The sequence below is a fragment of the Mercenaria mercenaria genome, chromosome 15 (genome assembly GCF_021730395.1).
Source record: "Mercenaria mercenaria strain notata chromosome 15, MADL_Memer_1, whole genome shotgun sequence".
Taxonomy (NCBI): domain Eukaryota; kingdom Metazoa; phylum Mollusca; class Bivalvia; order Venerida; family Veneridae; genus Mercenaria; species Mercenaria mercenaria.
The window spans coordinates 19,134,378-19,160,648 of record NC_069375.1 but is presented as its reverse complement, the minus strand read 5'-3'; the positions used below and the strand labels follow the sequence as shown (position 1 = coordinate 19,160,648).

General features: G+C 34.2%; 2 protein-coding genes across 4 annotated transcripts in view; both read left to right on the top strand.

Moving 5' to 3' along the window:
* Positions 1–10,520, top strand: part of LOC123548747 (uncharacterized) — a 42,185-nt gene extending 31,665 nt beyond the window's left edge. For 2 of the 3 annotated variants that reach the window (XR_008367367.1, XR_008367366.1), the window contains 5 exons: positions 2,524–2,616; positions 3,769–3,856; positions 6,176–6,270; positions 6,410–6,607; positions 10,084–10,520. The gene's annotated coding sequence lies outside the window, so the exon portion shown is untranslated. Of the gene's footprint in view, positions 1–161; positions 294–2,523; positions 2,617–3,768; positions 3,857–6,175; positions 6,271–6,409; positions 6,608–10,083 lie in introns of those variants that run through there. The other variant, XR_008367368.1, reaches the window with a different exon arrangement.
* Positions 10,521–14,123: 3,603 nt separating this feature from the next.
* Positions 14,124–26,271, top strand: part of LOC123549100 (uncharacterized) — a 35,296-nt gene continuing 23,148 nt past the window's right edge. The window contains exons 1-5 of the mRNA XM_053524717.1: positions 14,124–14,338; positions 14,672–14,901; positions 15,343–15,419; positions 16,120–16,243; positions 16,950–17,177. Of these exons, the coding sequence (XP_053380692.1) occupies positions 14,805–14,901; positions 15,343–15,419; positions 16,120–16,243; positions 16,950–17,177 (526 nt within the window). The 5' untranslated portion in view covers positions 14,124–14,338; positions 14,672–14,804. The remainder of the gene's footprint in view (positions 14,339–14,671; positions 14,902–15,342; positions 15,420–16,119; positions 16,244–16,949; positions 17,178–26,271) is intronic.

Sequence of the window (26,271 nt, the reverse complement as noted above, 5' to 3'; positions counted from 1 at the left end):
TATATTTGTTTAAAAGTTGCTTCACAACAGCTGAATGCCAGCTAGTAAAGAAATATAATAATTTATTGTAAATCCAATATTGAATCAGTAAACAGTAATTTAATCGTGACTCAATGTCATACAATGTGTGTAGGAATATTTACTATACTTCATTCATAAAGCTAGCGTTGTAAATCTGATCTGGTTACATTAATACCCGTACGTCATAAACTATTGTAAATTGTTTTTCAGTGTAAAGTTTAAAGTTTCTTTCGGGTTTTTAATAAAATGCAAACATTGGAAACATATCACAGGTAGGTAAGTTTCTTTTATTAACATGTTTCTATTTATTAATATTTCAGATAATCATGTAATAAAATGATTAGTAAATATTTATTTTCTTTACCGGGTTCAAAACCTGTGTTTTTATTATATTTTTTAAATTGACCGGCATTGGTCACTTTTGACCAAGGGTAAGGGGTCAAATGAGGTTAAATAGTCCTGGCTGCGGTATTCGTCTAACTACTGCTATACCCTTGTAAATTTTGACACCAAGGAAGTGTTTCCTTGTACACAATTAAATAAAAAGAACAAACGCATTTTATCCTTGCCATGACTTAAGATAAATCCAGTATATGTTTATCACACGCTTCGGACTGTCAAGTATTTTACATATTGGATCGTTTTTGTCTTACATCCTATACATACATTCATTACTCAAGACCCTAGTTTCAAATATCACCAAATTGAGATGATACACGATTTATGTATCATAACTTTTTGTTTAAGTAATAATCATTTATAGAAAAATAAATATTTAAAAGTAAAGACAAATATCAAACAGGGAATGCCACGTACCAAAATCGCAGCCTCCCCAAAACGAAACCTACAGCACGCAGACGTGCACACCACAAACACACACACACATACACATACACGTGCACACACACAAAGCCAACATACGAGGACAAAACGAACAAACAAAGGAACACACACACATACACGCGCACACACACAAAGCCTACACAAGAGGCCAAAACGAACAAACAAAGGAACACAGTGGGGCACCGCCTTGGAACGGTCAGTGGCAAAAACACCACTGGTGAGCTTAAACCGGTTTATGATGCGCACCCAACCTCACTCTTAAGATACGTTATAATGTAATATGAAAACAAATCAGAGTCTTTCATTTTATGTAGGAAAACAAAGCAATTTTGTTTATGATGGTCGTGTTTTAAACAGATATTTTCATTAAACTGAAATTAACATCGAACAAGAATACTATCGCGAACATAAGGTTGTGCAATTTAATTTCATATCAAAAATAGGTGAGGCAGCTGTCCAAAGTAAAAAGAATACATAGTTTATCAAAACACTACATTCGATGTTGCACGTGAACTTATACTGTCGGAGCTATAAAGGGAGGTAATAAAAAAAACATTCAAACTTAGTTTTTACTATGCGAATTTAATATTCAAACCTATGACAAATATGAAAAAGCAATATCTAAAATAAGAAAATAACAAGACTTTGACATATTTTACATTCATAAGAATATTGTTGCGTCCTTATTAAAACCTGAGTTATTATAAACCTGTAAATGAAAGTTTAGTAGAATAGTCACTTCTGTTACATACTTCCATTATGTAAACTTGATTCGGAACATTTTTTCAGATCAGTCAAGCAAAAGACGTGACCCCAACTTTTGTTATGTCTGAATTGTCTAATTATATCATTAAAGTTTGAAAAATCCGTATTTATTAAACTCTCTAATAAACTAAAGTTTACATTTGAAATTCAGAACTATATCACTTCCCATGTTATCTAATTTGTTCGTCAGCATTCTGATGATGTATCCCCCTGTTATACTGAGCACTTTCTGTCCTTCTAATGTCTTTCCTCAAATTATCGGATCCTAAGATATTTAGAATGTGTGAGAAGCTTGGAAAAGGAGATCATACACGCTTCGAAATGACCACAAAAAACTTTATAATATAACAAAAAATGGATCTCTTTATAAGTACAATAGTTTAATTTTCACAAATTGTGGTACATACGTGAAAGGAATTTGAACATTATTTTAATTTTTTTTTATTCTCTCAAGTTCATCTATTATGACAGTAACCAAAGGTGGCTCCTGCACTATATTTACATTGTTCAATTTTAACCATTTGAATGACAGTCCTTTGTCGGCCTGTCTTTCTGTCAGTTAGGTCTCATGATATTTTTAAATATACAAGAAATTTACTAGTGAATCTTAATAGAAACTTTATGCATAATTGGTATATATAAGCTGTTTTACTTGGTTTCAGTTTTCGATATTGAGGTTAATATGGAGGTGACCGTCTGCATGTTTTTATTGCAATAGAGGTTTGCCACAACAAGTTTAGTTGACGAATCAAGCAATCAAACGATCTCGCTTTCATTTAGTATGAGAAGATATTAAAGATTGTGAGACTGTTAAAATAGATACGAATTATGATATTTCCATTACATACGCATGATAAACGTTAGTATATTTAACAATCCTTTTATCATTAAAAGGATACTATTTGAATAGCAACACGAAATTGAAAGTGTATGAAAGAGTTTGCCAATCAGATGGAACATGGGATGGAGAACAGCCAATTTGTGACGGTAAAAGACATTTTACATCTTCTACAAAGTACACGTGCTTTCATCGTTTAAATTGTTGAGAAATAAATCTGTATGAATAAGCATTTATTATGTCTCCCACTACACAGTGGTGTATGAGACATATTGATTTACTCCTGTCTGTGTGTGTGTATCTGTCTTTTTGTCTGTGTGTCTGTCTGTCACAAACCTTGTCCGTACTCTTAGTCAAATATTTCTCGTCCGAACTTCAACAAACTTAATCAAAATGTGTTTGCCAATAAGCCCTCGGCCAAGTTCGATAACTAGCCAAATCGGCGCAGGCAGTTCGGTATTATGGCCCTTGAATTACCGATAAACCGGTTACTCCAACATGTGAATTATCAATAGGCCGCTGACTCCAACACGTAAACAGTATATAAAGACAAACTTACTGTTCAGATGATTAGGCAGTTGTGGAAGATATGCGCTTTTTCTCAAAAGCAGCTCTAGTTTCTTATATTAGGTTAATTCGGGTTCAGTGTTAACATTTTTAGTCATACAAACGACGGTGTGAGCGCAATGCCCAACTTTATAGTGCTGCCTCACTGGAATATCACACCAAAGACATGTGACATTTTACCAATCTCACATTATAATGACACCGGGCTGACAAGACTTGTCACTATGAAATTGATGCTGAGTTTTAAGTGATGAAGCCACTAATAACAATGTTCACGTCTTTGGTATGACGCGGTTATGGAGCAAACCAGCGACCTCCCGCACTCAAAGCGGGCACTCTACCTTCTAAGCTACCTAGGCGGTTTTCAATAAAATTTTGTCGTTTTTTAGCATTTCTGTTACACCGCCACTAAGGGTGTAAGGTATTTTTCATATTTCGTGACGTCTCATAAAAAGACTAACTGAGACTACTGTTTTTATTTTTGCTTTGACGTATTCTATGCGTTGATGGAACTTTATAATGTTTGATTTTATGTAAAGAAGATGTATTGTGCTTAATATGTTTATTTAGATACCTACCTAGACTAATTAAAAGGTATCTTATATCAATTCCTTACATTTTAAGTGTTTGATATTATTTGTAAATTTAGTTATACCATGTGTTAACTGTTTGACCCCTGCAGTCCAGTAAAGCTATGAGTATGGTTTATTTGTTTCAAAAAAATTTCATTTCAGTCCCAAGATGTGAGCGAATTCCCGATTTTTATGGAGGAGATGTTACATATTTTGGAGATCGGAAGCTATACTCACAAGCTTTCTACAGGTAGGTTAGCTTTTTACTTCCGAAAAACGGACATATTAATGCGAGTCGTGTGTGTACGTCCGCCTGTCTGTCCGTCCGTCACATTTCGTGTTCTGAGCACAATGTAATGACAATTGGTATTGGTATTGACTTTAAACCTTATCATGCTGGATACGATTGATTCTGGCTTTCCGACCAGTGCAGATCAAGACCATGAATTGCACTGTGCGCAATTCAGTTAGTAACTTTTAAGGATGCGCTGCTTTTAACATTTAATGGTACTGTCCAAACTGAAAGATGGAAAAGTTCATTATAGAAATTTAGCAGGGTAAGGGTTAAACTTGGCATATAGATAAGTAATAATGTGGATATGCAAGAGCGCATGAATCAGGCCGGTAGACATAGATCAGTGTTAAAAATCGAGCTCAGTTGTCGAAGCTGTCCGCCAGACCCGGATCATAACATGATAATCGTAGAAGGTACTGACTACAAAATCAGCATTTACCTAGGTGGCGATAAAACAATGTGCTCATCAAATAAACGGGGCTGACAGATTAAAGTTCAAGGTCAAAACCTGAGCTCAAATGTCAAACCTTCTTTCAGATTTCGTGTCAAGATTATAAACGCATAAGCTATTGACAGTATTGATTTGAAACTTGGAGTAGTCCAGTCTTTGGGTGACACAAGAAAATCAAGATCCTTCTGCAATTGGAGTGTCTTCTGTATCCTCCCAGTTAAAAGTCTTTCGGATAAGTCGCCCATTTGGGTTACAGGTGGCGACAGTAAATAAGCACACACACGTGCGCGTGCAAGAATATGTGTTTCTTGTTGAACTGTCATCATGGTTGCCATATGAGTCGCTTTTGTAGCAGGAACAAAGAGGATAAACTATTGCTTCTTATTAGATGCAGCAAACAGAAAAAAAAATTTCATCATAGCTTGGTCTTATCAAAGAACGAAGCGTTTGAAATATCTCCGTTTTTACGCTGGTAGGTTTAGGACATGAACTTATTTTTTAAGATTAGATTTTCTCGAGCGGACGACGTCCTATCTCGTGAGCACGACATCTTATTTCGAGCAAACAAGATCTTATCTCGAGGTCAAGATATCTTATCTAGATCGCACAGCATCTTATCTTGTGGCCATGATATCTTATATCGATCGCACGACTTTCTATCTCTTGCGCACAACATTTTATTTCGTGCGCTCGACAACTAATCTCGAGCACACGACATCTTATCTTGTAAGTACGAGTTCTTATCTCGACATCTTATCTTGAGAGCACGACATATTATCACGTGTGCACGACATCTTATCTCGAGCTCAAGATATCTTATCTCGAGAGCACGACATCTTTAAATAATGCACGAAAGGACACAACGACAAACATCACCCCGCCGGATGTTCCCGAAGCAACTCACCCCGCCGAACGTTGTTATGGTGCCACGACCCTTGCCCAAACCCCTCAGCCAAGTTTGATGACAACCTTTCAGATAGAAATCTCTTGTGTTTGCTAGTGAGAATCCATCCCACTGAGTAAAACGTAAAGTATTTTCCACGGCAAAGTTATAATCTGAACAAAATATAGCCAGAAGGACGGACGAACGGACGGACGGATGCACGCACGTTGGGTGTGGCGAGGTTTTGCGTAGGCGGGGGGGGGGGGGGGGGGTAGGACGTTCGATGAGGAGACGTTCGTCGGGGCGACATTTGGTGGGACGACTTTCGGCGGGACGATGTTTGGCGGGGTTCCATACTGACATTCGGCAGAGGAACGTTCGGCCGAGCGACATTTGCCACGAAGACGTTCGGCGGGGCGCCATAACTACGTTTGTCGTTGTGTCGCTGCGAGAGAACGAAATCACGAATTGGCACAAATCAGCTACGATGGGGCCTCCGTGGCCGAGTGGTTAAGGTCGCTGACTTCACATCACTTGCTCCTCATCGATGTGGGTTCGAGCCTCACTCGGGGCGTTGAATTCTTCATGTGATGAAGCTATCCAGCCGGGTTACGGAGGGTCGGTGGTTCTACCCAGGTGCCCGTCCGTGATGAAATAATGCACGAAGGGCACCTGGGGTCTTCCTCCATCATTAAAGCTGGAAAGTCGCCATATGACATATCATGTGTCGGTGCGACGTTAAATCCAAAAAAAAAAAATAAACCAACGATACCCATCTGCTAAATATTTTATATTTTTAACAATTACTCTCATTTTTAACTTTTGGGGTCGAGTTTCTGTTTAAAGAAAGAAATAACACTGTAGATTTGTAATGAGCCTATGGGAGGTCGGTGCGCAATGCTATTTAATATACACTAATTTAAAACGCTTTTTGTTTAAGATGTGATGATGCATTTTCCTTGATTCCAAGACACGTTAGCGTGTCAGAATGTGACGACACACTCAGATAGATACCAGATCCACCAAACTGTTACAGTGAGTTGAAGTTTTGCTTTATTTTGTGTGTCGTCTGCCACTTTTACCTAGTTTTCGTTGACAATTTATTCATGTAATCTATTTTATGTACTAGAAACTGGCCATGCGGATTTTAATAACTTTTTCATATGTCTTGTAGAAAAGGCAAAGAAAGAGATTCCCGCCAATGGATATAGTCCTCAAGGAAGTAGTGGTATACTTCTTCATAAGGAATCATATCGAGTTCATTGTTACACAAACTACGAGCTGAAAAGTGATGCGAAATATTTAGATCGGACACGTGAACGCATTGTAAATATCAACGGAACACTTGAGCCAAAACTTGAATGTGTTGAAGGTAAATTTTACTTTATAGCCAAAGATAGATATTTGAACATACCAGTAAACTGACCTGTATACTGAATGATGAATATATTTATGTAGAGGATTTCATTGACAATATTAATCAAACTATTGTACCGTACGATAACGTAGGTATCAAATTAATCATTATTTTATGTTATTATTACTTACTACATGTCTCAAATATGTTGCACTTGTTTGTATTTTGATACGCTCAAGAGAGCTTCACAAAGAACATTGCAGACTTTATAATCACAAAACAAAAACCGCTAAAAAAATTGATTACACAATAGTATCAAAATGCAAGCATAAAACAATCCAACTGAAATTGGACACTAAAATGACAGAAAATATCATTCGGTCAAGTTCAAAAATGTTGTCAATGTACAACAGTATATTTTCTCACATGAGAGTTTTTAGGGTTTTGGTGCGCGGATTACAAATAACATTTACTCTTTTACCACTTATACATGATTTTGTCATCTGACTTTTAAACAGTTTTCAATGTACTACCTACTCTAAGGATTAATTTGTTCATAACACCTTATTTCAGTTCATGTCCCATGTTACATACTAAAGATGAAGTTTTACATTATTATGTTAGAGGACCATATGTTAGACAAGCATTAGCTAAAGCTGTTATTCTCTTTAAATAAAGTAACAATTACAGTCGAGTCCACTTAATACGAACTCGCTTGATACGAATTTTCGGCTATAACGAACAAAATCTGGACTTCCCGGCTGAGCCCTTCTATTTCTTTGTAAAATTATTTCGGTAACAGCGAACTCGCTTCATACGAATTCCCGGGAGATACGAACACATTTTGGAAGTCCCAGTGAGCTAAAATGTAGTATTAATTGAAACAGACATTGATATGTAAGGTGCACTTATTGTTCTAAAACTATAAACTGGATGTGGCCGTATAAATTAGTCAGGAGCTTTTGCATTTAATGGAATATGCTTTTAGGTTTCCGACTTGATTAATAGAGAAAAAGTAAATATCATATCACACTGTATAGCGTGAATCAATATAAACTTCCATTATCTCTTTCGTCAGGAATAGTGTTACCTTCTCAAATGTAGGACATAATAATGTTAAAAAGGACGGTCACAATATCATTGCACAAACATTATCTTTTATTAAAAGCTTTAATATCGTTAGTGGATGTAATAAATCTGTGATTAAGTCTGTTAATGGAGACATTTTCCGAACATGTGCACATTTGTAACTGCATCACTTTATAAAGACAATTAAAATGTGAAATGAATGCGTTAATGCAGAAATAATGCTAAAAGATCAAAGAACACAAGTTACTCATCCCACAGAGGGTTAAAATATTAAAAACGATATGTTTGTTCTCTTTCCTCCTGGAAGATAGTCAGTTTCGTTAGGAAAATGACCATACGATAAATACGTAACGCATATATATATATATATATATATATATATCTGACTATTAAATGAAACTCATTGGTTGTAAAGCAATGCCTGCAAAAATTTAAAAAAATGGTAAATTCTTATTTTAGATATAGAAGTAAACCGACTGCCGATCTCTAATTGTTTGTAACAAACTGGTATTCCATTTAGGATTTAAAACAATTATACAATTGTTGAGTAAAGCATACTTAACTTACCAATACTGTATTCATATACATTTGATTTGTTTTAGAACAAGCAACATTAATATGAGCCGCTAACTAACTAGATCCCCTCCTCGGATTAACGTGTAGGTTTACAGCTCTTTTATATAGCTCAACTTTTCAGTTAATGCTGCATTGCTTACTCACGATAGAAGCAAACGTCGATCATTATTGCACAATACTGCGTCCTGCTAATGCCAGTAGAATTACAAGATAGATTGAACCAAAATATTCTCTCCAAAAAATATTACGTCAAACTAGTATTTCTGTATTTTGGTAAAATCTGTATACAATTGACTAAAGGCGTACATGTTCGTATCCTGATAAATTGGATTTTACACAACGTATACACTAAACAAATATAGTCAAAGAACTGACAATAGCACATTTATCTTCTACATAAGATAATTGTTGAACGGCAGTACACAGAATAATCGTGGTTCTATGTAATATTATTTTGTTTGTTTTATAGAGCTATGGACATTTGCGAAAATATTATTTACGTTTGTGTTAATTTCCTGTAGATAGATTTGGTTAAAAATGTTTTTTCTTTGTATCACCATATGTTTGCAGCACTGCTGACATACAAAACCGTTTACGATGCATGAATGGTGCAACTTGACATTTACTTCACAAATCTGAGTGCCCGAGAGCAAACAGCTGGGTTCTTATTTTGGTTGTTTAATAATATTTGTAATATGGTTTGCTTCACACATATTATTTTATAGCAATATAAACATCCTATTCACAATTTTAGACCATACTGCATCCCCACTAATTTCCCTTTTATCAATTCACTTGTTTGTTTGTTTGTTTTGGGTTTAACGCCGTTTTTCAACAGTATTTCAGTCATGTAACGGCGGGCAGTTAACCTAACCAGTGTTCCTGGATTCTGTACCAGTACAAACCTGTTCTCCGGAAGTAACTGCCAACTTCCCCACATGAATCAGAGGTGGAGGACTAATGATTACCCGGGAGTCATACATTCGTTAATACGAATTTCGTTTGATACGAGCACATTTCCCAGGTCCCGAAGAGTTCGTATAAAGCGAGTTTGACTGTATTATTATTATTATAATTATTATGATTACTATTATTATTATTATTAAATTCTTCCCCTTCCTGTAAGATACTTTTGTTGCTGGGCAATTCTGTTGTTAAATTGTCCTGTAATTTTGAAACATGGTGGGGATTATGATTTATGTTTGAGCAAAATTGTCTTGATGAAGTTGTAACCTCTGATTTTCCAAGGCGGTGCCCCTCTGTGTTGTCAGTTGATATTTTTTGTTCAGCATATCTGTTAGTTATACGTTGAGTATGTTTTTGTATAGATCATTTTTCTATATATCAGAATGTACACTGCTGTGTTATATTAATTTTATGAAGGGAATGGTGGTTGGAGAGGTTTCGTTCTTGGGGCAACGTGGTGTGTACTGGATCTTGAATCTTTGCGTTAATAATATAAGTGTTAATATATATGCAATGGCGTCTACTGGAAAACTATGTAGTACTTGTAAGGAAATCTTTATTACGTCTTCTGACATCTGTTTGTCCGTTACTGATCTTAGCTTATTTCTGAAGTATTGAAGACCGATAGTGAAAAACCGCATTATAGAAAGTAGGTTAGACTGCGCTGTAACATCAAATCATGCGTTTAAAACCATTTCTGTTCTATGTTTTCAAAGGCTTTATTTACTAGTTTACTAGTGAATACTGTAATACAACACGCATCATAATTTTAGACATACAACGCAATCTATAACTAAGTCATAAGAAATAATGCTTCCATGTAATCCGAAACCTAATATCATTCTTATTAATTTCTACAGAACGTTGTGATCCAGATGACCTGTCCAATGCAGTTGTAAAGGATGAAAAAGGTGAAAGGATTAGGACGAAGATACCGAGTAGGGCAGAGGTATACCTTTCATGTCAATACGGATATGAGTATTATTCTGATGGTCGACCTATGAACAAGCCGGTGATAAGAGAATGTGTTAAAGGAACAATTATAAATGCACCAGAATGCGAGGAAAGTAAGTTTACATATTGTGGCATGTTGATTTTATTTTAATTTTCCGCAACTACACTAATAATCGTTCTGGTACTACAATCCCTTTATGTCATAATTATACAAAATTTATTTTAAAGACGCTCGCTACAGTTTCGTATTTTTTGCCTCAATAATAGATTTTGATGAAATGTTTTGTATTAAAAGATCATGTTATGATGTTTTGAAAAATAAAATAAAAGTACTAAGTCACCAGCTTTGTTTCAGTTTAATTTGCCCCTAGATATGGTGCTATTTTTAACATTTTTCAAAATTTCTATAATCCTAAAATATATTTCAGTAAACAAAAATAATCAGCATAAATTTGATATCTAAGCATTTTTATAACGGAAAACAATATATCTATTTGAAACATGCCCAGAGAAATCAAAAGAAAATGACTTTGTAAAGAAAGGAATACTTGCTCAGCAGACCCGAGGACTACTTATGCATATTTTTGTCAATTTTAAGTTGGTACTTCTGCTATTTTATCGAGTTTCACATGATAAAATTTAATCAAACTCTGCACCTTTGGTTATGTCTAACTAATGTAAAACAAAAAGAAAATTGATAGGTCACTATATTAGATGTCGCTTAAATCAAGTTACAATGAGGTGGGGTGTGGCGGGCATTTATACAACGCAGGTTTGTACTCTTTCAGTGTTTGAGCAAATGACTAATACCCCAGTCATACATACGGCGCGGATAGCTACGTTTTGTCACGGATAGAAACGTAGTAATCCGTATCGATCCGTAACTTAGCCGTACCTTCAAGTAGTATTCCGATTCAATCCGTACCAATCCGCACTGCTCAGGTACGGATCGATACGGATTACTAGTTTCTATCCGTGGCTAGACGTAGCTACCGCGCCGTATGTGTGACTAGGGTATTAGAAATATCTCAAATTATCAAACGGCAGATTTCTTAATAAGCGGATTTTAAGGCGTTTCTGAAGCATTTTGATGTCATAGAACGATGAAAGTTTCCGCCTTTCTCCGAACTAAACCTATAGTTTACGAATACGGATGTACGTTATGGGTACGGTACGGGATTAGAAACAGCTGTAACTCAATGCAAAGTTGGAGCGCCGGTATAAATTACAGACTCCAGTATATGTCGGATTGAAGCAATTTGAACTAAAAGTACGTTAAATGTATATATTTTGAAACTATGGTGATACTTACCCTAACCTCTAGTCAGTATATTATACATATTATACATTAAATGCATGTGAACATACAATAATTTGCGAATATTTGCCGTACGCGACATTAGCTAATCACTTCCGGGCATGCGCAGAAGACCGCTCCAACTCTGCAATGTGCTACATCGATTAGAAACACATCCAAATTGGCACGGTGTTGGGGTGAATATCGACCCGTCCGGAAACTGTAGCGAGCGCCTTTAATAGGAATTGGAGAGGGTATTGCGCAGCATTTACAAATGTTCAGTGCACGTTTTAGCTACTGAGAAAATGTCTTTTCTGTCACAGAAATTGAGGAAATGTCGATTGTATCATAGCTATTAAAGAAATGTCAGTTGTATCTTGGATACTAAAGAAACTTCTATTGTATCTTAATTATTGAGCATATATAAACGGCATTTATTGTTAATCAAATATGCCATGCGAGCATCCTCCTGCTCTTTCGTTACTTTATTCCTTTTTACTCTTGCTATATGATACAGTATGCAAGTAATAACATACTGAATGCTATTATATTATATTCAAATATGTTTTATGTTTTACACTCATGTATTTAGATATGTTATTTTAATTCACTTCTCCACACACTATTCCTCCCTTACATTACATCCAGAAAAAAAAGTATTTGAAGGAAAGTCATTGAAAAACGTTCCAATGGATTAGTTCCTTATTTAAAATATATACTTTTATCGATGCTTCTGTTTGTTCAGAATAATACAGGAGTTGACCCTTTCACTGCTTACTTCTGTGAAGTGCATTTACACGGAGCATACACGTGAACTGTGAAATGTATATATGTATGAATAACTGAAAACTGTAACTGTGTCCAGTACATCTGTGACAGGAAAGGCCGTACCGGCGACAGTAACCATCAGAACAAATCAACACCCTTTACAATATTTACAAATTTATTTACATAAGATGATTATTTACAATGAATAGATGATATGAAGAAAAAAAAACTGATTATAAGAAAAAAAATAAATAAAAGTTAAGTATCACCAGATACAAAGTTCGTATAGTTCCATTCTAATGTGACGTGGTACAGTTCTTTAATTTAATTGCGAACTTTAAGTAGCACAAACAATATCAAAACGTATCTTGAAATAAAGTCCCTTTAAACCGTGAATACGTTGATTCCGTGTTGGCTCCCTATGGTGGTAGGTGATTGCATCCCTGAGCTGACTTCAGAGGATAACAAAAATCATCGTCTTTGCGGTTTACGGCACAACCATGGGACGAAAGCTCTGCGCTGGGAATATCACATTGAGGCGAGTGAAGACAAATGAACCTCGGGCATTGTACTTCCGGGTTATGATATCACCAGGTAAAATCGTCTGGCGGAAGAAGCTAAAATATATAACATATGGTAAGCACCATAGCAAAACAAAAAAAGTCAGGGCATAAAACTGCTCCTTTGGGTACACCATACCTCCGTAGGCTCCCATAAATAATACGTGATACTTATACAAAATATATGTGCTACTAAGTTCATACGTCACGTGATTAAAATACGTCACTAATTACTTCCATTATTACAAAAATTACTTACTTAAAAGACTAAAGTTAAAGTATGAAAAAGATATGAAAAGTATATGATGAAACATTATAGATACGAACATGATAAACTGCAGCTATTATTTACAACTACAAATTAACAAAATTCAATTTAAATCAAACGTTATATGATAGTTGGCATCCGTATAATATCTAATGCCATACCTAAAACGGACATTTTATGTATATGCAAGACTTTGGGACCAATTTTAAATTTTAAAATTACAAAATCAATACATTTAAATTTCAGGAATATAAATCAAAATTAAATTATGTAAGTTACAAAAGCTATCTTTGAGAATTTAATATGCAAAATTTTGCAAATATTGGACAAAGAATAAGCATTTGGGCAGGTTTTGAAAAACATATATAAACCGTGGACCTGGTCACGACCGTGTGATAATCACGCTACACCGGTCTAATTGTGAAGCTAGCATTGCAGCAATGGTATTACAGCGTTTGAAACAATTTGCAAGTCAAGCAAATACATAAATGAACAGAGATCTAATGTATCATTACAATAGAAATATATTTCAAGCATAGTCTAAATAATTAAACCGTAAAACAAATACACTAGTTTATAATGAGATAATTGCTCGAATAGTAATTATTAAGTTTGCAAAATATTGCAGAACATACTGAATGCAGTATATTCTACATTTGTAGCCAGTCTGATTTTATTTTCAACAAGATACAGATATTTGAAACATACTGCATGAATGTTTTGTGTATATAAGGCATTTGCAGTGTACATTGTATTTTCACAGTATTTGCATCATATCTGAAATAAAGCTGCAGTACAATTTATATATGTGAAACACATCATGTATGATAATTATACGTGCTTTGACATTGACTTTAAAAATTGCACTGCATGGTTACCGTACTGCTAAAAAATCTGCAGATAAATGTCAGAAGCAAACTAGAATTATGCTGTGATTTTGTAATGGATATACTATAAAAATGAGTCTGCTATTACTAGTGTGCTTGCTTGCTTGGTTGCAGTTTATGCTTCCATCAAGTCTTTGTTTATTTATTTTTTTTTCATTTTATTGACATATAAACCTTTTTTTTTTCTGTTCTCTTCTGAATTATTCAAGTAGTATACGTGGTATGTTTTTGTATTAAAAAGTATATTGTTATTACTTTTATTACTTTTGACCTGACAGATATCTGTTAAGTGTGATTCTGGTTATTCGCCGTCGGAGGAAATGACCACTACTTGCAGATACGGAGAATGGGAAAATCAGCAGTTTCCGGAGTGTGTCCCTAGTGAGTCATTCATCAGTATTATATGTCGTTCTTTATTTCCTCAGCAGATATATTCCTTTTTTTATTTCAAAAGCCCAGTTCAGTATTATATCATACAGAAATGTTTTAGTATCTTCTGTTGTTGTGCCTTTACCGAAAGGTAATTACGTATTTGTCGTTTTGTTTAAAGTGCACACACAAATTTGAACTTTTCTTCTTAATGAGTGTGTGTGGAATGGTCCTTCGAATTTTATTTGTTTTAGTTTTGAATAATTGTAAGTACTCAACGTATGACGGTTACGATAGAGGTTGACGGGGGACTATATTTAGAAACATAATTTATAATACTTTTAGAGCCATGCAGACTGACACTCTTCGATGGAACTTCTTTTTGGGTCGATTCACAATTGTTAACCAAAGCAAATGGAAGAACACATATATTTGACAATGTACAAAACTTCAGATTGCTTGCGACAATGGCTACAAAATGGAAGATATGAATTCCAAGAAAACTGTTAATAATATTTTAAGATATTCTACTTGTTCGTTGGGAAGCTGGACCAATCGATATAAATGTATACCAGGTAACTACATTTAAGGATACAAACTTTTGTATTACACTTCTTTCTGGAATTTGGATAACTAAAGAGTTTATTTATTTTGTCAAATTAAGAAATAAGTAATAAGTCTTAACCTGACGTGTTTTAGAAGGCATCATGTTTTGTATCTTAGACGGATCAAACATTTTTATAAAATTGTACATTAGTCAGCAAATTATTGAAATGAGTCAGTATTGGTTACTTAACATCAGAGAACATTAGTCCGCAAAAGTAACACTAATCTGGGTTATTTATATACAAAAATATATGACGGCGAATATATAATGCATATGTCCAACAATTAAAACGGACGTTGACAAGCATTTTCACTGGATATTATGCATGTCTATTGATTACACTGTTCTATTTATTAGCGTAGATTATTTCAAGTTAACAATATAGCATATTTATTATTTTTTTATTTAGAGGGATGTTCAGTTCCAACAGTCTCAAACGCAAGGGTGCAGCAAAAGGCTGCAAGTAAATATAAACATATGGAAGAGGTAGGAAATACTAAACTTGAACCATTCTATATTTTTTCAGTAAATAACAGTTTACGTGTGCAGCATATGTTAATTTGATTTAAATATAACGACCTTTTAAGGGGCTTTATTGCATCACTTGAGAAGTGCATGTTTTTCCTAGAGACGAAATGTATTTGAAAAATGTTTATTAACTTTATATATTACATTTACGCTGAAGTGAATATCAAATATTGATATGTTAATAATGATAATATTTTTATCATTGATAACTATATTTCTTGACTGCCATAATTTTCATGTTACAATGATGCAAATATGACAATGTTTCATTGTTGCCATTCTTAAATCAAAACATCCAAATGCGATTTTATGAGAATAACAGTCTCCTTTAATAATTGTAAACCAAATGATAATTTGTAATGCAAAAAGGCTGCTTAACAGATGCTACTTCAAATTGTAAAAAAAAAACATATTTTTTAAAGGAAAACTATGTTTCAGTTTTAGGTTTGTTACGTCTAGTAAATTTCCTAGACTGTTTTGACCTTATTTTGTGTAATTCTATTGATAGCAAAATAACTCTGACGGAAGTAAAACGGAAAGACATACATGTTACAAAAACACAGGTCGACTTTACTTTGAAAATGTATAACACTACACAGTTTTATTTAGTTTATCTACATTATTTACAAATGTTGTCTTTGTATCGTTTCCACGAAAGATAACCGTTGTTTGCAAGAAAAGATTCCATTTCAACCAGACTGTTACAACAAAAGTGACTAAATTTGAAACAACTTGTAACTTAGGAAACTGGACAGATAATATTCCACAGGAATGTATACCAGGTTTGTATAAAAGTAGTTCGTATAATATGATCGTTTGTCAACACTGTGTTTCAGTTGTTTCAAGAAATTAACATTACCAATTAAATAGATGTCGTTTTCCGGACACAGCAAATATTGCAGATATTAAATGGATCGTTTTTTTCATTATATTCAATTTTTTTAAAGATATTGACTGTTTATTGCTCCTTGCGATTATCTAAACAACCAAGCTACGCAAAAATGATGCATTGTGAGACCAATCCTTAACGACTGTAATAGTAAAACAGACAGCCCAGTTCAATAAGCATTTTTATCGTTATACTTTGGTATGAAAATGAATTTCATTAAAAAGGAAACTGTTATCCTTTACACATTGTACCGTTTGCTTTAGGGAATTTAGAAAATAAATTTAGAGATCATTTTAAAATGGTAGATATTATGACATGGTTTATCGATCCATAATTTTCATTATCAGAAACATAATAAAATGAATAGCAAGAAGCATAATTATCTGTTTGCTTGGGACAGTCCTGATCCTAATCAAGTGCATTGGTCAGTAAATATTATCAAGTAGAAGTACAAGTATAATTAATCGATAAATTATGTCAAATATTGTTTTTATAGAATAATTTATTACTTATACTCATCTAAAGGAATCCCTTGAGCAAAAACTTCCTCCGAAAAACAGTATTTGCCAAACTTTAGCAGACGTTGTTTACATTTTCAGACGGGTGCCAACTAGTCATACACAAAGGATCTAACTATTATTTAGCCAACACTAACGAATCAATAACAAATGCTGGGTTGATGGAACATGGAACAGAGATTCAGTTGCAGGGTACGGAACGATTTGACTTATTTGACGACAAAAACAACATTTTCCTAGATAAAAACAACATGCCTACAGTTATCTGTTACCAAGGAGAATGGAAAAATAAACACTTCTGTAAGGAAGGTGAGTAATTCACAAAATTGTTACAAATATGTACAAATATCTTTGCAATGGTAACAATATTTCTTCCCCACTAAAATAAATATGAAATTTATTTCATTATACTGAAAGTGCAAATGTATATTAAATGCATTGAACACATTGAAAAAAATAATTGAGATATCTTCTTCAAGACTTACAGATATTTCTATCATTATCGAGTATCGGTATTACTAATTGTACAATTAGATCAACAGAAACACTGGAACGATTAGCAAGAGAAATTGCAAAGCCATTTAACATTGATGCATTTTGCAGTAGCAGTGATGCATTTTATTTAAGAAATAATTTATAGCAAAAAGAGTGTTTTAATACTATTCATGCACGATGGGTGGTTAAACGTCGGGCTTAATAATATCACGAAGGCGCAGCCCGAGTGAAACTATTTGTACGACGTATTACCACCCGAATGTATAAATAGTGTTAAAGCACGGGTTTGCTATGATTATTTCGATCTAATATGTCCTAAATCTAAAACAGTAGATAAAATGTAAAAGCGCTCTTTAATTGTCGCAAAAAATATTTAACGTTACCGCACATTAACATGACGTAATTTTAGCATAAGAGAGTTTTAACAGAGACAAGCGATTAGAATATACTATGTGAAACTGCCTTTCCTATGCCTTGTATATGAGAGCTTACTGTATTAACGTATGTAATAATATACAGTATATAATTTAGTATTATGTATACGGTTTTTTTTTTGTTTGCTATTAGTATGCAGTCTTTGAATTACATATATTTATTAAAATATCTTACGGCCACATATAAGCTTTATACATGTACTTGATTGTAAAGCAGAACGTCTTCGGATGAATTCAAGCAATGTTATATGCTTCAAAAGTTGAGTCGAAGCTGTTTGGTAAAATAAAAGTGGATGTAGGTATTTTCCGATGTCCACCTACGCAATATTAGCGTTCTCATTACGTGTTTCAGTTACGGGATCATGGTTTTACTGCGTTATATATATATATATATTGTTATAGTCAATCCCATTTATTTGGTATTTTTCGATTGCCTTAAGACAGACATATGCATTATACTAGATATTTAAAATGGCATCTCTGCTAATCTTTGCTGTAGTTTACTAAACGCGTGCAAGTTTAAAAATGTAGTTGTGAACAAATATGATACTAATGTTATATTCTCCATTTTATTCATTAATATCTACCTGAAGAAGACGTTTTCGTTCTTTGCAGTCGCAAACATAACGTTTATTAACGACATCATATTAAAACGTTAAAGCACTGCGAAAAAAGAGTCAGTATACGGGAGTGTACGGTCCCGTATATTTCTAAATACGGGAGTATACGGGGTTTATATTACAAATATACGGACCTAGTATACAATTCCGTATTCGGAACATCTAGAATACGGGAAGTCCTATATTTGTCATGCATATACGGGATCCCGTATACGCCGAATATACATACATGTATATTTCCCGTATATATTAAATATATGAGTTTTCAAAAAGAAGTCCATTAGAAATGGTGTTTATTCGTGTCCTGCTTTAACATGTATTTTATTTTCATGTATTCGAAAGGTCTTAGACATTTTCCCCGTATACTTGTCGTATTATAGAATATACTGAACAAGTATACGAGCCTATATATTCCGGATATACGTAAAGTACGGATCCCGTATTTTTGACATATATGGACTGCAATTGCATTTAATATACGGGACATATACGGACTTGTATTTCCTAATATACGGACATCGGATTTTTTCTGTATACGCATGATATACTTAGCATACGGATCCCGTACTTTTGACATATACGGGCAATATACGGAACTGTATTTTTTATACGGGCTACGGACTTGTCCCGTATATGTATGGTATACGTAATATACGGATCCCGTACATGTGGCATATACGGAATTTATTTGCATCTGATATACGGGGATATACGGAACTGTATTTTGGTGATATACGGTCAAGGATTTTTCCCGTATTTGCAAGATATACGTAGTATTCATATCCCGTATTTGTGTCACTTACAGACTGAATTTGTTTTTCGTATACGGGGAATACATGGACCAGTATTTTTAAAATGTACGTTGACCCGACTTTTCCCGTATATGCACTATCCCGTATTTTTATTTTATGTCAACTGATTTGGTATATGGGGCACAAACTGAAAGATGACATAGAATGAAGGTTAAACAAACCTGTAGCTGAATGCGGTATTTTAGGAAAGACAAAGACAAAGACGGGGTATGAGAAAAAATATATTATCAATGGAGACAAGTCAGATTAAATTAACATTGTATTCAACATAAATACTTTTTTTAAAAACAGTTGGGTTTTTTTTCGTACGATTATGAGTTATTTTTATTTCTTGTCCTAATGAAATAAGCAAAAAATGTAAGTAACCAATAACATTATGCATTTCTAGATGTTTGTTTCTAAATGAAAAACTAACAATTCGCACATTAAATTCTGCGCTGTTTACGTAACAAATCAGTTTAGTACCACTTCTTTTATTACTGTTTGTAAATGTTTTCGTTATTCCAGCGTTGATTACCGCTATAGGTTTTTCGATTTGCCGTCTGCTAAGAAGAGCAGTTCTAATGTCCGAAGATGTATTTAAAGTTAGCGCTTCGAAAAGACGCATGTTGCATTCTGTGTTGGAATTCTACATTGTAGTTTCCTTCCTTTCGTTTCAAATAAAACTTGTTAAGCATCATAAACATTATGTAGACATGCGCATTTGTTTTGTGTTCAGTTGTTTAACTTGTATATATTTTTTCATTAATAATATTATTGACCCGTCGTTATTATAAATTATTGAATGAAACATTTTTGTCGGCACCATTCTAGTTCGCTTTGCAACCTCCGTGAAGGAATATTGTTAGACTATACCGATAAGGGGAAGAGTTTGCTTCCTTTTGTAGCACTACTTTCTATGCATAATTGTGTCTTGATCATATAATATATAACACTTTTATTTGTGTGAACATGCATGAATTTGTTATACTGCAAAATAAAACAGTCATCATTGATTACTTTACTTGTCGTCCCTTTCATCCTTTTTACCGTTAATAGCACAGTCATACACAGAAGATGCTGTATACTAAACATATTTTCTCAAAATTCAGACCAAAATATCTATCGGATGCCACCATTACATAACTATATTTCAAACTTTTGCAGGGGGTGAACACCCTGACTCCTACTCACGCTGGGTGCTATGTGTCTCGCTGGTGACACATTTTTTCTAAACTGTTGCCTCGCTGCATCAAATAAAGGTATTTCTGGATCCAGACTAGCCTGGGAAGCCGTTGATAATAATTGTCAGAAGAAATCTTACCTACATTAAAGATCCAACGTAAAATGTGCTAATTAGTGTTAATTGGCATTCATCCGAGTTTCTGATATTGTCAATTTGCAGGTAGAAAAATGGTTGGAAATTGTCAGATTGGATTCCCAGGCTAGATCCGGACCTGCCCTTAAGTATGATAAAGGCCTTTAAGGTCGATGTCGGACGAGGGATCTAGCAAAGTTTTACAACATTTAAGCTTATCAACGACGTCGGCAGAGATTATGTAGTTGCTCTATTGTCAGGCTTAAGATGCAGGCATACTTAAACTCCAAAACGACGGCCGCTTTTTGTACAATAGAACTCCATCAGGTTTGAAAAAATAGTTCAAATGGTTATGATTTTTGTACAGTAATCATTTCTGCTTACAGACTGAAGTATTACCATTAGTGGATTCATAGCGGGGAGTGGGGGCGCACCGGGGCGCTCCCGCCCCTAAAATTGCCGGAGCATAGGTAATTTGTCTTTTGTTCTGGGTAAAATAATTGCAAAATATACATTTTTCTCGCTCGCTACGCTTGGGTACATAATTTGTCTTTTATTCCGACTGAAGAATATGAAATATGCATTTTTATCCGCTCGCTCCCTACGCTCGCACTAATAATTAATCTTTTGTTCCGGCTGAAAAATATGCATATTTTTTCTCGCTTGCTTACGTTCGAAAACTTAATCTTCTGTTCTGGGTTAAACGTAAAAATGCATTTTTATCTCTATCACACAGGTAATTTGTCTTACTTGTTTTTTTTTGTAAATGCTTTTTTCTCGCTTGCTATGCTCGCATATTTAACATCTGACAAAGTTTGCATGAGCTCCGAAAAGACTCTTTATTTTAGTCCGAGGTAAACCCTCCCCATAAAAATCCTCAAAAAACGGGCTAAGAAATTCCGAGATACTCGCGAAGGAATTAGTCTGACGATTCATAAGATGTGACTATAATTAGCATGTTATTTGTGTTGATTTTGTCACAAAACCTGTCCTTTGTCAATAACAAATAAAGTACCCCAGAACGCCCAGAATGCACCAGATGGATCCATTATTTTCATAGTTTTCCGGGGAATCATGCCCCCCGGACCCCCCTATTTGCTCTAGTTTTTAAATGTTTTATGCCCCCTCTTACACCAAATACTGTATCCGCCCCTGAGGTAGTCAAATTATTTAAAGACGTAATGGATGTAAGAATTTTATTTTACAAAGTTTGGAACGATAACGCTTTTATCATATTAAGTACACCGTTTGAAAAAAGTTGGATAGTTCAATGAAGCAAATATTCAGGTTGTAGAATATTTTGAAAAAAAAAATGTTGATTATTCTTCGAATACTTTTTGACTGTACTATTAGAATAGTGTTATTGGATCTATAAAATCTGCCGAGAATGATAATCGGGATAAAGAACTCTCCCTTCTGGTAAACGGCGTGAAGAACTATCCTTTATTATATTTGGCGGGAATCGGGCACGTTTTCACCGTGCAATATTAGTATTTATAGTAACAAAAAAGTAGTCTGTCATGTCAACAAAGCACGATGAAAACAATCGTCCGAAGCATTCTAAAGTATATTTTCAATCGTAAATTGTCAGCCTTTTAGAAAAAGTTTGGGTAATTTAAAGGGTGGCAGGAACTAGATACATGTCTTGTCTGTCTATTTAGACATTTCATATGGAATCCGCGTATATTTTAAAGCAGCCCTTGATTTTGAAAAAACATGACTAATTTTGGTATCAAATTCGTCGTCATACGACTTATGAAATAGTCGTAGTCGTATTTTGATTATCTAGTCGTATACTTCTTTCCAAGACGAATCTATTGGTGTATACTTTTTATAACTTTTGTTCAGTAACAAACCCGCCAATCTAAATTGTTTAGACCCACTATTTTTCCGATAGAATGAACCTTAAAATTGATTTTCGAACATTATTGTACTTTAACATAATAGCACATGCATACATTTTTAATCATACTTTGAAGACTCATACAGATGGTTTTGCTTTCATTGCATCTCATCCGAGCTTCCAATTTGAGTTAGCGTTAGAACTGAAAAAAAAAACTAACTTTGGCAACCCAGATTATTATAACCTCACCAAACTTTACTAGGGACGTTTTGGGGGTACTATATGGAATCATTTTGTGCCGTCCCCTACCGTCAGTTCCTATCCATCCCATCCCATCTCTTCTTGGGAACAAGGGCATATATGAAGTTGAAACTTACAATAAATTTGTTGGATCATAAGACAAGTTCACATATCATGTTCCACAATCTGATTTTTGCTTTTGGCAAAATTATCTGCTGTTCTGACAAAGTTATCTACCCATTTCATTTGGGAAATCTCCCAAAATTGACTATTCTTTCATCATTTCTGAAACCGTCCTTTGCATTTGACTGAAATTTCACACAAACATTTGAGATAATAATGTAAGTTTAACATTAAATTATTGACTTGCTTATATAGAAAAATAGAAAAAAAGTAGAATTTTCGATGTAAAGCTAACACGTGTTAAAAAGAATATTACATTTGTGACTTTCCACATTGAATTTATAAAACTCATTTAATAATTTTAATATGAAAAGATAATCATGTAATATCCTCTATATAGAAAACCCATGTTTTAACATTATTAATACATGGAAAGAGATTATACGTCCGCGGAATAATTTCACGTTGGCGTGGCCAGAGTGTATTATTCTAGGAACGTTTAACCGATTTTGTTAGGTGAACGACCATTTTGTTACACACTATTCTGTTTCTAATATTCCCTTAATCTAAAACAGTAGATAAAATATAGTAGCGGTCTTTCTTGGTCAAAACGAAAACATTGATGTTATTGCACGTTTACGTGACGTCATTTTAACGTAAGCGTCTTTTAAGGTATTGGACCCGTAATAGAGTATCTCCTTTTTGAAGAGTATTCAATTCCTACCATAAAACTTCTTTGACTGCAATTTTCAGGGGGGCGTAGGTTCAAACCCCACTGGGACCAAATTTTTTTCTCCATGTTTTCCTTTTTTTCTAGTAAGTTTTTACTTCTTTCAAGACTAATTATGGGTGAATTGTACAAAAGTGGAAAATTTTCATTTTATAAGCAATTTTTTGCTGTTCAATGTGAATTTACCTCTGAATCAGGAGGGGTAGAGTTAGACATCTTTAAAAATACTGAGTTACGTGCGGTAAAAGTTCTCTATTTTGCCTTTATTCTTTAGATTACATATTGTGGAAGAAATGCAAGGAGGTTTTACTATTGCCCCAAGGTTATTTTTGAATGAATTGAGCAAAATTCAAAACAGACCCACCGGATTCGACTTTAATTTTTCAATGTTGGAGTTAGGATTCTGTCTCATTAAATCTGGTTACTTGAGGCACCCTAGACAAAAATGATTTTTAAAGTTTTATTTTGTGTTTTATAATTGTTTAACAATAGTTTGATGTTTCTTTTATCAAAATTAGTGTTGTAATGAATTCTCTGCAAACGTTTTAGATAGTGGCCATCACATTGAATTTTGTCTCTTCCTGAGCGTGAGGAAATACCATGAACTGTACAAAATTTACAAAAAACGGCACGGTAAAAGTTGTTTAAAATTTGCAACACAGTGTGAAACATGGTCAACTTTAAGAATATACCAAGCAAATGCCATTTTTAAAACATTACTATTAGGGGTCCAATACCTTAACAGAAACAAGCACATTTGAATGTGTTTTCGTATTATAACATCTGAAGAATCCCGAGGGATTGGTTGGTACCCGAGCCCGTTAGGTTTATGTTGGATCATAATGCAAACAGACACACGTCAGGTCAGTTCTATATGAATGTTGTGGGTTCTTTTATGAGAAAGTTAGTCCCCTCCGCCCCACTTTCGTACTTTCAATATGTCATTGGCAAATTATTGTTTGCACTAAATAGCTCTGAACTAATAGAAATAATAATGATAAATGAACTTGTTGGCTTATGATGAGGAAATCGGGGTAATAAGTCCCATAAATCTTCTGACTGCTTTTTAATACAAAAACGTCTTCCTATGTAATCGTGTTTATTTTTCCTAAAGGTACAAGAACAATAATTCTGCCCTGAACAGTGAAAAAGTAATATCTTTTTTCATTTAATATGACTTGACACCATGACAGATAAGTGAACAAGTCCCATACCTGCTTATACTTTCTCAACTTTTTGCAAGTGTGTTTAATTCTTCAAATTTTCAGTATAGTACATTAAAACTACAGAATTCATTTCAATTCAATGATACAGCGACACATGTCATTTAGAGAAATTGAAAGACACATTTACTATAAATCTTTCTGGACAGTGATAACGTTATCTGCCCTTAGTACTTCTTTAAAATAATTTAAGGCAATAAGCTGAATGTCACAAGACCTGTGACTCGTTCCTGATTATATATAAAATTATTTCTCAGACTGAACTTAAAAAAAGCTTAAAAAGGTACAGAGATTAGAAGTGAGTACTATTTATTACCAGTATAACCTTTTCTTACAGAGGAGGGTACGAATTACCTGTAATTAAAGCTCTAGTTTGAGATAAAGTTAAGTATATCACCTCAGTAATCTAGTGGTAGAGCATCTGCTTCGAGTGCGAGAGGTCGTAGGTTTGATCCCTAGCCGCGTCATACAGAGGACGTAAAATGGTACTAGTATCTTCCTCGCTTGGCACTCAGCATTAAGAGGACTGGTCAGCCGAGTGTCAGTATAATGCGACTGGGTGGAGTACCATGTCACATGTCTACGGCGTGATATTCCAGTGAGGCAGCACTATAAAATTAGGCATTGTGCTCACTACTACAAGTAAACACCGCCGTTTATATATGACTTACAATTGTTGAACAAGATATTTCACCCAAACACATACATTATATACCACAAAGGTTTATCTTCAACCACCACCAAAACCTTTTAAATAATTATTCAAGTTGGCATAGTTATAAATATCGTACCTGCCAGTACTTCCTTTCAACAAAGTTGATTTATATCGGATAAATATCTGAATATACACATTTTCTTGTTGAAAAGTGCAAATGGTGGTGCTAGTTTGTTACCCCTGATAATTCTAACTATACGTAAGCGTTATTTAGTACATGTACGTTCTTAATTGAATAAATGTAGAAAAATACATATTTATACTAAAGCTGCAAATGGAGGCTGACAACATACTATGCACGATCATTATTGGGTTCTCGAACTTCTTATATTACACCAGCCGTATTAGAGTTTAGTGCTAATAATATAATAATACTGATAAATTAATAATATGATAATTACAATAAATACATAAGTCTGCAGTGTGTAATTTTCAATATCTGTGTTGATAACGGCGTTTTCAATAGTTCACAAATTTCATCTTTTAATCTATACATTCCCAAACAAATCGGACATTTTTCTAGAAGGAAATTCCTTTACTGAACTTCTTTAAACTTCCATAGACATTTGTCAATCAGTATACATAAAATGTTTTAAATGAGCACATTTGGTTAAACAAGTAAACAAATGATATCGAATTTCGACAGCTCCAATGTGTTTCATTTTTGATAGATATGTAGATCTTGATATGTCCATGCATAATCTATGTTGTGACAATAGATGTAATATAATATCACATTTTCGTTTTACAAAGTATCTCCTACTGCTACCTCGGGAAAACTATCACTTAGCTATTCAAACACGCTCTATCTTATAGAACCATCAGTAAAACGTTTATGTATTTCGGAATATACTGTATAACGTTATTTGTT